This window comes from Calliphora vicina, chromosome 4 (assembly GCF_958450345.1).
Source record: "Calliphora vicina chromosome 4, idCalVici1.1, whole genome shotgun sequence".
In the NCBI taxonomy this organism is placed as follows: Eukaryota; Metazoa; Arthropoda; class Insecta; order Diptera; family Calliphoridae; genus Calliphora; species Calliphora vicina.
The window spans coordinates 95,730,553-95,744,656 of NC_088783.1; the positions used below are offsets into that span (position 1 = coordinate 95,730,553).

The following is a 14,104-nucleotide window of genomic DNA, read 5'->3' on the forward strand; positions in this document are numbered from 1 at the left end:
TTAAATAAAACAATTCAATATACGAAAAATAAAATGAAAAAATAAAAATCCCCAAAAAGATTCCAAAAATCACCAAAACATACAATATTTCCCCAACTGATCCCCATATCCCCAAACCCAATTATTTATCCCCATTTACAAAATAAAATCCCCAATTTGGGGAAAAATCCCCTAATCTGACAACACTGGTTGTTACTCAGCGCGAAAGCACAATAGCGGTATTCACTGTTAAGTGCGAATGGTCTAGCATCATTGCAAATGCAAAATTTTACCGTAATCCAATAACAAAATACAAACAAAAAATTTAAAAATTTTGCATTTGCAATGATGCAATACCATTCGCACTTAACAGTGAATACCGCTAATGAAATGAACATCATTGAATTAAACACACTAGTCTTTATATCCCAGCAAAAACTTCGCTTACAAAGCTACGATGTCTTTTTAATAAATTACTTTTTAAGTAGTAAAGTCTAAAAAAACAAAACAAAAAACAAAACAAAATATGACACTGAGGCATCTATTTACAAACAACAAAACAAAAATTGACAAACTTAAGAGTGATAATGTGGTCTATGAGATAAAATGTGACGGTAATGAAAGGGAGAGATGTAACTTGGTTTACATTGGTACGACAAAGAGAATGTTGGGGACGAGAGTTAATGAACACAAAACAGATATTGAAAAAGGAAAAATAACGACGGCATTATCTCTGCACGTAAAGGAGTGCAATCATAAGATGGATTTTGACAATATTAAGATATTGGACAGAGAACAAAAAGAGAACAAACGATACACTCTTGAAAGCTTAAGAATACAACAAAAAATACACAATACAATGAACACGAAAGAGGACAAGGATAACACAAAACTGCAATATTCCGCTGCAATATTTAATTATTAAATCAGTTGAAGTTCTGTGATATTAGTATTAAGTTTGACTTATAGTATATGTTTGTGTTGTAATGATTATTTATTTATTAATTCTGTGTCGTGAAGTCCAGTTTTTTAAATAATAAGTTAATTGACAATGTAAACAATAGAATTTCGTAAGTTGAACTGTGATATCTTAAGTTTTTCAATGATTTATAATAAAATATTTATATGTTTTTGTCGCTAGAATTCAACAATAAAAGAAAACCCCTGAAGAAGTTTGAAACAAACAAACGAAACGTTGGGTAAATAATAATAAAAATGAAAATACTTTGATTTTTATTTACACATTTGGTAACAAATGATTGACCATAAATAGCCCGTAAGATTGGAATCTTAAAAACTAAAATTGTCAATATCATTGGTCATAAATAGAAAACTAGAAAATTAACTATCGGAGGGCCCGCCGAAGAGAGGAGGTGAAACGAAAAATAACATCATGACGACAAAAATAAGTATGGAAAGTTTCTTCGAGAAAATTAGGAACAAATACAACATTCATACTAGCAGCTTACTGAAGAAATATAGCAGAGAGATGGAGAGATTGGCTAAATTGATGGAGAGAACAACATTTTTACAAGAATGCAGACACATGGGAATCATACCAACACATGTAAGAAACAGTACAAGAACATTAAAACAATTAGTTACAACAAAAACATCACGGATAGACATAGAGAAAATAGAGACAAACTTACACGCAAAGTTATTGAACATAGAGATAAAAGATACACATACAAACACAACATATACAAGATCAGAGATCAGAAAGATTGAAAAGGAGATGAAAAATACACTTGACAAAATGGAACTTACGAAATTCAAGAACCAACAGTGGGATAAATTTTACAATATCAGATCGAGGATAAAACTTACACATTCAATGAAGATGACGAAATTGAAACACGAGAAGTTTGAGAAACTGAACCTCGTATACAATGACGACTGGTTTATTAACCACACGAGTATAGAGTTTGAAATGGAACATAAATGGTTATTATCACTGGGGAACAAGTTTGCAATACCAGTAGATAGAAAGAATTTCACACCTATACCGCTTATAGCTGACATGGAACAATGGGTTCAGGGTATAAAGGATGATACAGAAAAGGACATAACGCGATCGAAAATAGCGAACAGAATTGCATACTTCAAAAGGAATCTTAGGAATACGGAGAAAGATAAATTTATACTGAGTATATACGAGGTCACCAGGAACTTCATTAAGAAACACGAGAAGGACATAATTATAACTACGGCAGACAAGGGGAATAAAACTGTGATATTATATAGGAGAGATTATATGGAGAAAATGTACCAATTATTAGATGACAAGAGCACATACAGGAAAATTGAAATTGACCCAACAACTAGTCTTCAGAAAAGGAACAATAACTTAATTACACAATTGGGAAAAGATGGGTACATTACCAGATACGAGAAATTCAACATGACGACACAAGCGGCAGCAGCACCTGAGTTATATGGACTGCCAAAGATACACAAAGACGGAATACCACTTCGACCGATATCTGCATCCATGAAGGTACCGTGTTACAGTCTTTCGAAGTATATTGGAACAATTTTGAGGAATATTGTGTCGCCCAAATACAATATACAAAATTCAGTAGAATTAAAACGAAAACTGGAAAGCGTCTCATTGGAAAATGACGATATTATGGTCTCTTTCGACGTGGTATCATTATTCACTAATATACCGATTCACTTGGCTATAAGGAATATACTTGACAAATGGAAAACACTTAAGGAACACACGGCAATACCAAGGCAAACATTTTTGAAAATTCTTCAGTTTTGTTTAACTGATAATAACTATCTCACTTTTGACAATAAATTTTACCATCAAACATATGGTATGCCAATGGGAAACCCCCTATCGCCAACAATTGCAAATATTGTACTTGACACACTACTGGACGATGTAATTGACGAATTAAGGGCTAATAATATAGAGATTAAGTTTATCACTAAGTATGTGGATGACTTGTTTGCGATTATAAGGAAATCGGACGAAGAGAAGATATTAAAAACAATGAACGTTTATCACAATAAGATACAATTTACAATAGAACGCGAGAAGAATATGTCAATACCGTATCTGGACATCAATATCATCAAGGATAATGGAAGAATAAGGACAAATTGGTACACGAAACCCACATCTTCAGGTAGAATGGTTAACTTCAACTCTACACAACCATTGAAAATGAAGATAAGTACAGCGACGAATTTAATAAGGAAAGTATTACAGATAAGTGATGTTGAATACAGGAAAACCAATATTAATAGAATAAGAAAAATACTTACAAAGAATAGTTACCCAACATATATGACGAACAATTTAATCAACAAAGTACTAAAATATGAAAAACAGCAGAAAAATCCAAACACTGAGGAGGAAAAAGTTTTTTACAGTGTACCATTTATTCCCAAACTAACGGAGACAAAAACAATGAAGAGAATGATCACAGAGAAAACAACAACAATAGCTTACAAATCAAATATGACACTGAGGCATCTATTTACAAACAACAAAACAAAAATTGACAAACTTAAGAGTGATAATGTGGTCTATGAGATAAAATGTGACGGTAATGAAAGGGAGAGATGTAACTTGGTTTACATTGGTACGACAAAGAGAATGTTGGGGACGAGAGTTAATGAACACAAAACAGATATTGAAAAAGGAAAAATAACGACGGCATTATCTCTGCACGTAAAGGAGTGCAATCATAAGATGGATTTTGACAATATTAAGATATTGGACAGAGAACAAAAAGAGAACAAACGATACACTCTTGAAAGCTTAAGAATACAACAAAAAATACACAATACAATGAACACGAAAGAGGACAAGGATAACACAAAACTGCAATATTCCGCTGCAATATTTAATTATTAAATCAGTTGAAGTTCTGTGATATTAGTATTAAGTTTGACTTATAGTATATGTTTGTGTTGTAATGATTATTTATTTATTTATTAATTCTGTGTCGTGAAGTCCAGTTTTTTAAATAATAAGTTAATTGACAATGTAAACAATAGAATTTCGTAAGTTGAACTGTGATATCTTAAGTTTTTCAATGATTTATAATAAAATATTTATATGTTTTTGTCGCTAGAATTCAACAATAAAAGAAAACCCCTGAAGAAGTTTGAAACAAACAAACGAAACGTTGGGTAAATAATAATAAAAATGAAAATACTTTGATTTTTATTTACACATTTGGTAACAAATGATTGACCATAAATAGCCCGTAAGATTGGAATCTTAAAAACTAAAATTGTCAATATCATTGGTCATAAATAGAAAACTAAAAAACTGTTACTTTTTTTCAATTTGCCCATTTTTTTTATTGCATGTTTATTTTTAGAAAAACAGAAAAGAATATTGCATTCAGTGTTGCCATTTCGACGCTTTTCGGGTATTTTATGACGCTATTTTGATCTCGTTACCCCTTTATTTTTTCCAAATACCCTTTTTTAAAAAAGGGTATTTTTTTACGCTTTTTCCATATTTTGTGGCGCTTTTGGTGCTTTTTGTTAAAACCATGTGATTTTGTAACAAATCAAATTTATAAAAGATCTGGGGGCTAATTACCGCAGTCCAACACGATCGAATACTTATTCGAACGTGCTTTTTTAATTTTTGATATTCTCTTTTTTGATATCTAATAAAATGTATATAAAATTATAATGATTGCGTTCGAAATTTATTTCGATTACGAGTGGGACAATTTGCCCCCTGAGTATTTCATTAAAATCGTTTTGTGGCCCGGTGATTATGATGATTATTAAAAAGATGTATTTGAAAATGAAATTGTTTTTCTATAAAAAGTTAAATTATTTTGTTTTTTATTAAGTTATTTTATTTTAAGGTTTTGTTTACTCCTAACTAACTAATAGTTATACTGTCGGTTAAAATTATTTTTGTATGAAAACTGTCAGTATAACTATTAGTTAACGCATAACCAGACTTCGTGTTACTGGGGGTAAGAAAATAATAAAATAAATAATTTAATTAAAAATTTAAACCTGCTTTTTATATTTAAAGTTTTTTGCTTTTTGTCCTTGTTTTGAGTGCCAATTTCACCCGTTTTGAATGTGTTATTTGCAAATCAAAAAAATAAATTTTAATTTTTTTTTGTTAAAATTTAACTTTTTTTCTTTACGCTTTGTACTCTTTTTTTTCGTAATTTTTTACCCATTTTTACTATACACTTGACGTGTGAAAACCATTATTTGACGCACAATGAAATAACTAAGCAGTGGTGTAGTGAGTACAACAACAGACTAGCAAACGGATGGTTGGTGGTTCGACTCGTAGCTGCGACTTATTTTTATACCCTTCAGCTTCGTGAGAAGGGTATATATAAGTTTGTCATTCCGGTTGTAATTTCTACATTTTTCATTTCCGACCCTATAAAGTATATATATTCTGGATCCTTATAGATAGCGGAGTCGATTAAGCCATGTCTGTCTGTCTGTCTGTCTGTCTGTCTGTCTGTCTGTCTGTCTGTCTGTCTGTCTGTCTGTCTGTCTGTCTGTCTGTCTGTCTGTCTGTCTGTCTGTCTGTCTGTCTGTCTGTCTGTCTGTCTGTCTGTCTGTTTGTCTGTCTGTTGAAATAAATTTTCTGTCTGTCTGTCCGTCTGTCTGTCTGTCTGTCTGTCTGTCTGTCTGTCTGTCTGTCTGTCTGTCTGTCTGTCTGTTTGTCTGTCTGTTGAAATCAATTTTCTGAAGGCCCCAGATATCTCCGGGATCCAAATCTTCAACAATTCTGTCAGACATACTTTCGAGAATCAGCAAAATCCGTCCATAAATAACGAAGATATGAGCAAAAATCCGAGACAACCTCTGAAAATTTCATCAAAAATCACAATGTATTGCATGCTTTGACAAAAAAGCAAGAAAACGTATGGTTGGATGTGCAAGCTTTGCGTATTTTGTTTTTTTTTTGTGTTTTGTTTCTTTTGGCGTTGTTGTTGTTTTTTATACAACTAAACGTTTGTTTGGTTGTGTGTTGGTTTTTTTGACAAAAAAACAACAAAACGTATGTTTGGATGTGCAAGCTTTGCGTATTTTGTTTTTTTTGTGTTTTGTTTCTTTTGGCGTTGTTGTTGTTTTTTATACAACTAAACTTTTGTTTGGTTGTGTGTTGGTTTTTTTGACAAAAAATCAACAAATCGTATGTTTGAATGTGCATGCTTTGCGTATTTTGTTTTTCTTTTGTGTTTTGTTTCTTTTGGCGTTGTTGTTGTTTTTTATACAATTAAACGTATGTTTGGATGTGTGTTGGTTTCATTGCCTTGCGTATTTTGTTTTTGTTTTTTCTTTTGGTGTTCTGTTTCGTTTGGCGTTGTTGTTGTTTTTTGTGTTCTTGATAAATTTAGGATGCTGTACGCTGAAAGTGGGCAATGTACATACATACCTATATACTAATTATAAAAAATAATAATGCATCCACAACAAAGGTGAAGGGTATATAAGATTCGGCATAGCCGAATATAGCACTCTTACTTGTTTTTTTTATTTCTTGTTTGCAAATACAAAATTCTATATATAACTCTACTAACGAAACAACTTATTTCCGGCCAAAATATAAAGGATTACTTTTGGGACATCGCGAACAAAAATAATGACTTCTTTCAGTAGAAAAATAAGTAGTCGAATCGTCAAATTCCCCTTATTTTTCGGCTTATTTGTAAGTAAAGTTTTTGCTGGGATATTTTTTTTTTTTAATATCTATGCGAACAAATCAAATATGTGGGAGATGTACAACCATACTGACTAAGAAATGTTAATGATTTCAGACTACAAAGGGTATATAGTATATACTATATACAACAAGAATGAAGTTTTCTCTTTTTTTACAAATGACTTAAATTATTTAACACCCCAGCAAAAACTTCGCTTACAAAGCTACAAGTACTGTCTTTTTTAATAACTTACATTTTAAGTCTAAAAAAAAACAAAATAAACAAACAAAACAAATAATCAGTCCTTTTTTTAAATTTTTTTATTGCTTGTTTATTTTTAGAAACACAGAAAATAATATTGTATTACTGTGTGAAAACCATTATTTGATACACAATAAAATAACTAAGCAGTGGTGTAGTGAGTAGAACAGCAGACTAGCAAACGGATAGTTCTTGGTTCAAGTCTTGGCTGCGACTTATTTATTTTTTAATTTTCTGTTTGCAAATATAAAGTTCTATAAATAACTCTACTAACAAAACAACTTATTTCCGGCCAAAAAATATGGCTTACTTTTGGGACATCGCGAACAAAGATAACAAAAATACCGCCGAAAAATAAGTAGTCTAATCGTCAAATTCCCCTCCTTATTTTTCGTCTTATTTGTAAGCAAAGTTTTTGCTGGGACGCTTCCCAATGCAATAAAATTTGAAAAAAACAACTATAATTTATTTAAGAAAAAATGTGTAAATTTTGTTAAAATTAACAATAACTAAAAATTAAAATATTTAATAAATGTAATTTTTTTAAATGAATATATTAAAAGTTTATAAATACTAATAAATAAAAAATTAAATATAAATGCCAGCCCAAAAATATAATAATTTACCTACATGACCCACCGTTCATAACCAAATAACAAAATTTTTTGAAGAATACATAATTTTGATATAAAATATTTATTTATAGTTTTTTAAATTGTATAATATTACGATCATTAAAGTGTTGTAAAATGTTTAGCTTAGTTTTAAGGAAATATTTATTTATATATATGGTCCCTTTAAGTTGTTATTATATGTTATTATTTACTTTATAATATAATCGTAATGGCAGTGGTTTTTTGAAGTATTTTTAAAAAAAAATTTTGAATACGGTAACATGCAATTTAATAAATTATACAACAATACATATAATACAACTCCATACATCGATACAACACCGTTTGTGAATTGGGTAATTATATTTAACTAAACAACATGTATTCCTCATTTTAGGCATAAAAAATCCCGACGAAAAAAAAGGTCATTCGTAAATGGACAGCACAGTGCCGGCATTTATAATAATGTTTTACTAGATAAAATAATGTGTAGAGCAAGATATCAACAGAGTCCTGTGGAAGTATATGCTAAATTTGTTGCTATTGATCAGGTAAGGAATACTTATAATAATATGGATAGAATTGTGTTCTAAAGTAATGTAGTGCGTCGTACAGTGGCCCAGAATCGTTTTCATCTGCCAAATACTGCTCTATAACTTTTAAATCGATAGAGATATTTTCGACATTTTTTTTTTGATGGAGTGATATTTTCTTGAATTTTTCTCCAGGTTTAATTTTGTGAACAGCTTCCCACTTCATTAATTCTAGGTTCCACTAGAAACGCTTGTTTTTGAACAAAAAAAATTGTAATGTTTATTCAGTTTTTTATTTCAATAACATTGACGACAAACATTTTTATATTTTATAACAATTAAAAGGTTTTTAATGTTTATTTTATTTTTTACTTAAATAACAATAAGAGAAAATTATAATTACTATTCATTCTGGCCTGCAGCCCTTTTCTTCTTCACCAAAGTCCTGATGTTCCACTTTCCATTGACTTCGCATGTTTGAGATGGGCGGATCTGAAGATCAGTGTTTGATTTTTCCAAATATCTTTTGTTTGCATCCTACTGGTCGAAGGCAACCTACTGGTCTTCCCAAGTCTTTATCAATCGCAATGGTACAAATGACACCATGAACAACATTTTCACATACATATTGGTTGTATTGTTTTTGTCTAGAACATTGGTCTCCAACAGTACGCCAGCGGGCACTGCCTATTTATTAGTGTCTTATACATGTGAAACCGAAATACGAACATGAGTTATTTTACAAGTGTTACCAGTGAAGTATTTTGCACCACTAGTGAAATTATGCGCTTATGGTTTTTTTCTTTCACACAAATTTTATTATCTTTGCACTGACCAAAGCAAGGCGAATTCATATAAGGTGACCTCATCCCTACAACAAGTACAACAATACAAAAACAACATACATTTTGTTTTTGCTTTCTTGCCCAATCTGTCAAAAAAACAGCTGTGTATAAAGCACGGCGAATTTAATAATAAACTGGAATTTAACAACAAACCAGTGAAAGATTTATATTTATTTTTATTTATTGTTTTATTTCTTGTGGAGAATGGTAATATTATCGATGAAGAGTTCAAACGCGTGGTGAACAAAAGAAATTTAATATTAAACAGCGGAAACAAATTGGAAACATTAAAAACACCGAATTTAAAATCTATGATTTCTTAGCATTTCGCCAAATGTTACTCGGAAATATGAAAGAACAAAGTCAAAAATATGTCAGTGGTCAGAGTGGTGGACGAGATTTTGGAGTTTCTAGTGACAAATGTATAGAATCATCGGGTATTGAATGAAGTAAAAGTGCTGTTCACGTTGTTGATAGACCTTCAACTTCAGCAGTGGCCCAACAACAAAGCAGCAAAGTTATCATGAACATATATGTATACTTTAAAGTGGGTGTCTAACTTACTCTTGAATTTCTCCCATATAAGGTTCCGCATTTGGTAAGAGGTTAATTCCGCCTCCAACCTTCACCATACTGGAAGCCAAAAAGTGTTTGGAACAAATACGGGAGTGTGGCGAGAGATTTACTCGGCAAATTTCACTCCACTTCTTCCGACTTAGTTCATCTTTAGGTACGCGGAACAAAGTTCCACTTCCCTTTGGGTATTTAAATTTACAATAAGTGCACACACGCATATTTTAAAATTGATTTTATTATTATTAATATCACTTTTTAAACTTTATGCTTTTTCTCACTTTTTAAATTTTTTGGCGCGCACTAGAAAGTAAACAACAAGCCAACAATTTTGACAGTTTGGGCAAAACAGCTGATGATCAGCTGGGCTAATGAGGTCACCTTATATGAATTCGCCTTGGACCAAAGCAAATGTGCACAAATATGTTTTTTTATTTATTTAATAGATAATAATAAAATGATTATTAAAATTTAATCATAAGAAATAATAATTATATATATGGCTTAACTTATTAGTTGTTAGCCAGATTGACAAATACGAAATTAAGTTTAAATTTAAAATATAACAGGGGAGATTTATACATAAAACTGTTTAATATTCTATTTTCTATATCTTAAACAAGACTCTAAATAGGTAACCCTTTCGCTACAAGTTTTAACTGGATGTGTTAATAGAAGTTTTAAGTATATCATATGGTTGGTATTGATATCAATAGTAATAGTAATATTAAGGTCCTTCGTGTCCTGGTTTATCTGTTATACCGAATTAAATTTTTAGTCCTGGAAGCTTATCCTGAAGCCCCCAATGACTTTTTTATTTCCCTAATATGTTTCTAAGCATTTTGAATAATTTTTATTACAAAATTATAGTTTTTTACAAATTTTATATGCAAAAAATTTAAGACACTTTTAAAAAAAAAATTTTGAATTCAAAAATCTATTATCACACATTTTCAAATTGCTATCAATCGAACACGAAAAGCGATAATTGAATGAAATAAATTGTAAACATCTCTAAATATATTCCAAAAATAGACTCAAAAACAATAAATGACGAAGTTATGTGCAAAAATCTAAAATGTATCCATATGGATACAATATAGCGAAAGAGTTAACAAGAATATTAAAAGAAAAGGAAGTACCGTTAAGAATATTTATTATATTTATAATCTCAAATAAATTAAGTTGGCTTTTATTGAAATATTTTATTCTAAATCCGTTGTAGATAGGACAGCACCCGATGAAGTAAAAGGTATTCTCCGTTGCATCTAGGTTGCATATTGTACATTAGAGTGCTCCAAAAAAATAACATTGCGAATTTTGACCGTCCCCCCTCTAGAATGGTTCTATGTATTGTAAAAACTCGTTGTGAAAAATATTATTATGATATGATAACGTTAACTGGTGCCGCAACGACGCTGAAGTTTTGAGGTGAAAAAATTAAATTTTTTCAGTTTTTGTAAAAATGTTGGCATTAAATAATTACTTTTGCAATTTAATTTAAAAGAATCGAAATGTACACGTAATTGTCGTTCTAATAAGATATAAAAGACAAAAATTGGTTAAAAAATGTTAAAGTTATTAAAAAATCGCCAGGCCATTAACGTGTCTCAGGCCACTTGAACAAGAAATGTAGAAACAAAATTAACATATTTTGGTAAATATTATAATAAAAGTACATTTTTACTTAAAATATATCCATATTTAAAATTTTTTGATCATCACCTTGGGATTTATTGAGAACATAATAGGTAATAAAAATATGAAAAAAGTATGAAAATACCTCCTATAGTTTTTCCGTACCTGTGATTTAAATTTTGAGATTTTCGAGAAAAATTATTTTTTGGCCATATTTTGGCGAATGAGCCGAATTTCTTTATTGTTATGATTTTTAAGCAAAAGCTATTCAGAATATTATATTCCAGGTAATTTTAAATATAGTCTTAAATCGTGAAGGTCAAAGGTCAATTTTTTCAATATTTGGAATTTCTCATGGAAACATAGCGAAATGTTATTTATTTTTCGGCCGATATTGGTGAAACTTAAGAAAAATATAACACAAAGTCTAGTATTTACAAAAACAGGATAAAAATTAATATTAACCCTTAATAGCACTTGGGGTTAAAATGACCCCAAACTTCTAAAACCATAAAAAAAATTGTCAATTTCAATAGTGCTGATCAAAAATTGTTTTTTATAGGAAACAGACTTTAAAATATTGTATTGTGTATTAGAAAATAGTACTACTAAGCCACATTGAAAAATGTTCAAATTTTTATTCAATTTTGACCACACATTTTTCAAAGGACAAAATATTTTATTTATACCTGATTTTTGCTTTAATAACGTATTTAATATATTATTGAGGATTTTTGAATAATAAAATTGATTTTAACCCTTTAGTGCACTTTTGATTTATTAGATTTAAAAAATAACTCGAATGATTCAGTTTATTTAATTCTGAAAAACATTAAACATTAAAAACATTAAATATTGACTGTGTTTTTCGTGATTTTAAAATTTGAGGTTAATTTTAACCCCAAGTGTTATTAAGGGTTAATTATAATTTGTCTGCAGTTTTTGTAAACACTAGACTATGTGTTATATTTTTCTTAAGTTACATCAAAATCGGCCCAAAAATATATAACATTTTGCTATCTTTCCATGAGAAATTCCAAATATTGAAAAATTTGACCTTCACGATTTAAGGGTTAACGTTTTCCGATTTTAGTAAAACTTTCAGACTATATTTAAAATTACCTGGAATATAATATTCTGAATAGCTTTTGCTTAAAAATCATAACAGTAAAGAAATTCGGCTCATTCGTTAAAATATGGCCAAAAAAATAGTTTTTCTTGAAAATCTCAAAATTTAAATCGCAGGTACAGAAAAACTATAGGATTTATTTTCATACTTTTTTCATATTTTTATTCCGTATTATGTTCTCAATAAATCCCAGTGTGATGATCAAAAAATTTTGAAATTTGTTTAACAACATTTTTAAAAATTTGAAATTGGAGTTTTGAAACTGCCTTTAAAAAAATTAAATTTGTTTGGTCATACCTGCGAATAGGTTAAGGGTATCCAACGAAGACAAAAACTCATATACAAGTAAATATGGATATATTTTAAGTAAAAATGTACTTTTATTATAATATTTATCAAAATATGTTAATTTTGTTTCTACATTTCTTGTTCTAGTGGCCTGAAACACGTTAATGGCCTGGCGATTTTTTAATAACTTTAACATTTTTTAACCAATTTTTGTCTTTTATATCTTATTAGAACGGCAATTACGTGTACATTTCGATTATTTTAAATTAAATTGCAAAAGTAATTATTTAATCCAAAAATTTTTACAAAATCTGAAAAAATTGCATTTTTTCCCCTTGTAAATGCACCTCAAAACTTCAGCGTCGTTGCGGCACCAGTTAGCGTTATCCTATCATCCTAATATTTTACACAACGAGACAATACATAGAACCATTCTAGAGGGGGGGACGGCCTGTACCTAGACATTTTTTTTCGTCCATATAATCTTGGAGCACTCTATTGTACATATTGTACTTCTAAAAAATCTGGCGTTTATATCCAATAAACTCTAGCTCTTATAAGAAGTCTTGTAGCACTAGATGACAAGTTCGAAGAAGAAATCTTTAACAAAAAGTAATTTAACTGCGAGTATAGGTCATGGAATTGAGAATTTCTTGCATCGGAGACAGAGTTTACATTTTGATATGTTTTTACTAGGGGTAAGATTAGTTTACAGTATGAGCTTATAGGCGTTGATACATTTGTTGGTGAGAAATTAATTTTTAAGTAAATGCAAGATCTTTATTATAAAATAACGAGCAGTAGAACTAAATATTTTTATTTTATTTTTAATTGCAATTTTGGGATGGTTAACATATTTAGGCCCGTTTTCTCAATGTATCGACAAACTGCCTGTTACTAAATGTCGACATAAATGTATTAGGCCGATAAACTGTCCGTTAACAATTTTGTCTTTCTCAATATACCGACATAAAAGATTATTTTCAGTTGGTAATACCTCTCAAAATAGATGTGAAAGTTGGGAACCCTGCCATCAATTGACAACATGTTTACATAAATCAGCTGTTTAACGTGGCCATCGACCGCCGGAATCTTTTGAAATATTCATTATCCTCCATGTCTGCCAGGTAGTTAGGCCTGGCATGATAAAATTGTTCAGCATTCACTTGGAACTCATGTTCTTCGTGTTCATCCTCCATCAAATTAATGTTAATTCCTCTATTAAACTTTTTTTTTTATAAAATCTATTTAATTTCGTTTACAAAAACACAAAAATATACAAACTATGAACAGCAGTCAGCTGATTGAATTTATCTGTACGATAAATAAATAATTGGCAGATGAGGTCGGGTTAGCTTTGCGACAGAATAGAAGCAAATGAGACATTGAGAAAACCAAATTTCTTTAATCAGTTTTTCGTTGGGAAAAAATGAGAAAATGGCCCTTAGACCAATAAGATGTAATTTAATAAAAACATCAACGGATATTTTCATAAGAAATTTGGTTCAGTGTACGCACATCGTAACACTAGAATATGAAGCAAATGTATTGTATAACTAAAAGAGAGTTAACT

General features: G+C 30.1%; 1 protein-coding gene across 1 annotated transcript in view; it reads left to right on the top strand.

Moving 5' to 3' along the window:
* Positions 1 to 14,104, top strand: part of dtn (transmembrane protein 132C dtn) — a 343,107-nt gene that overhangs the window by 153,330 nt on the left and 175,673 nt on the right. The window contains exon 8 of the mRNA XM_065510268.1: positions 7,923 to 8,076. Coding sequence (XP_065366340.1) covers positions 7,923 to 8,076 — 154 coding nt within the window. The remainder of the gene's footprint in view (positions 1 to 7,922; positions 8,077 to 14,104) is intronic.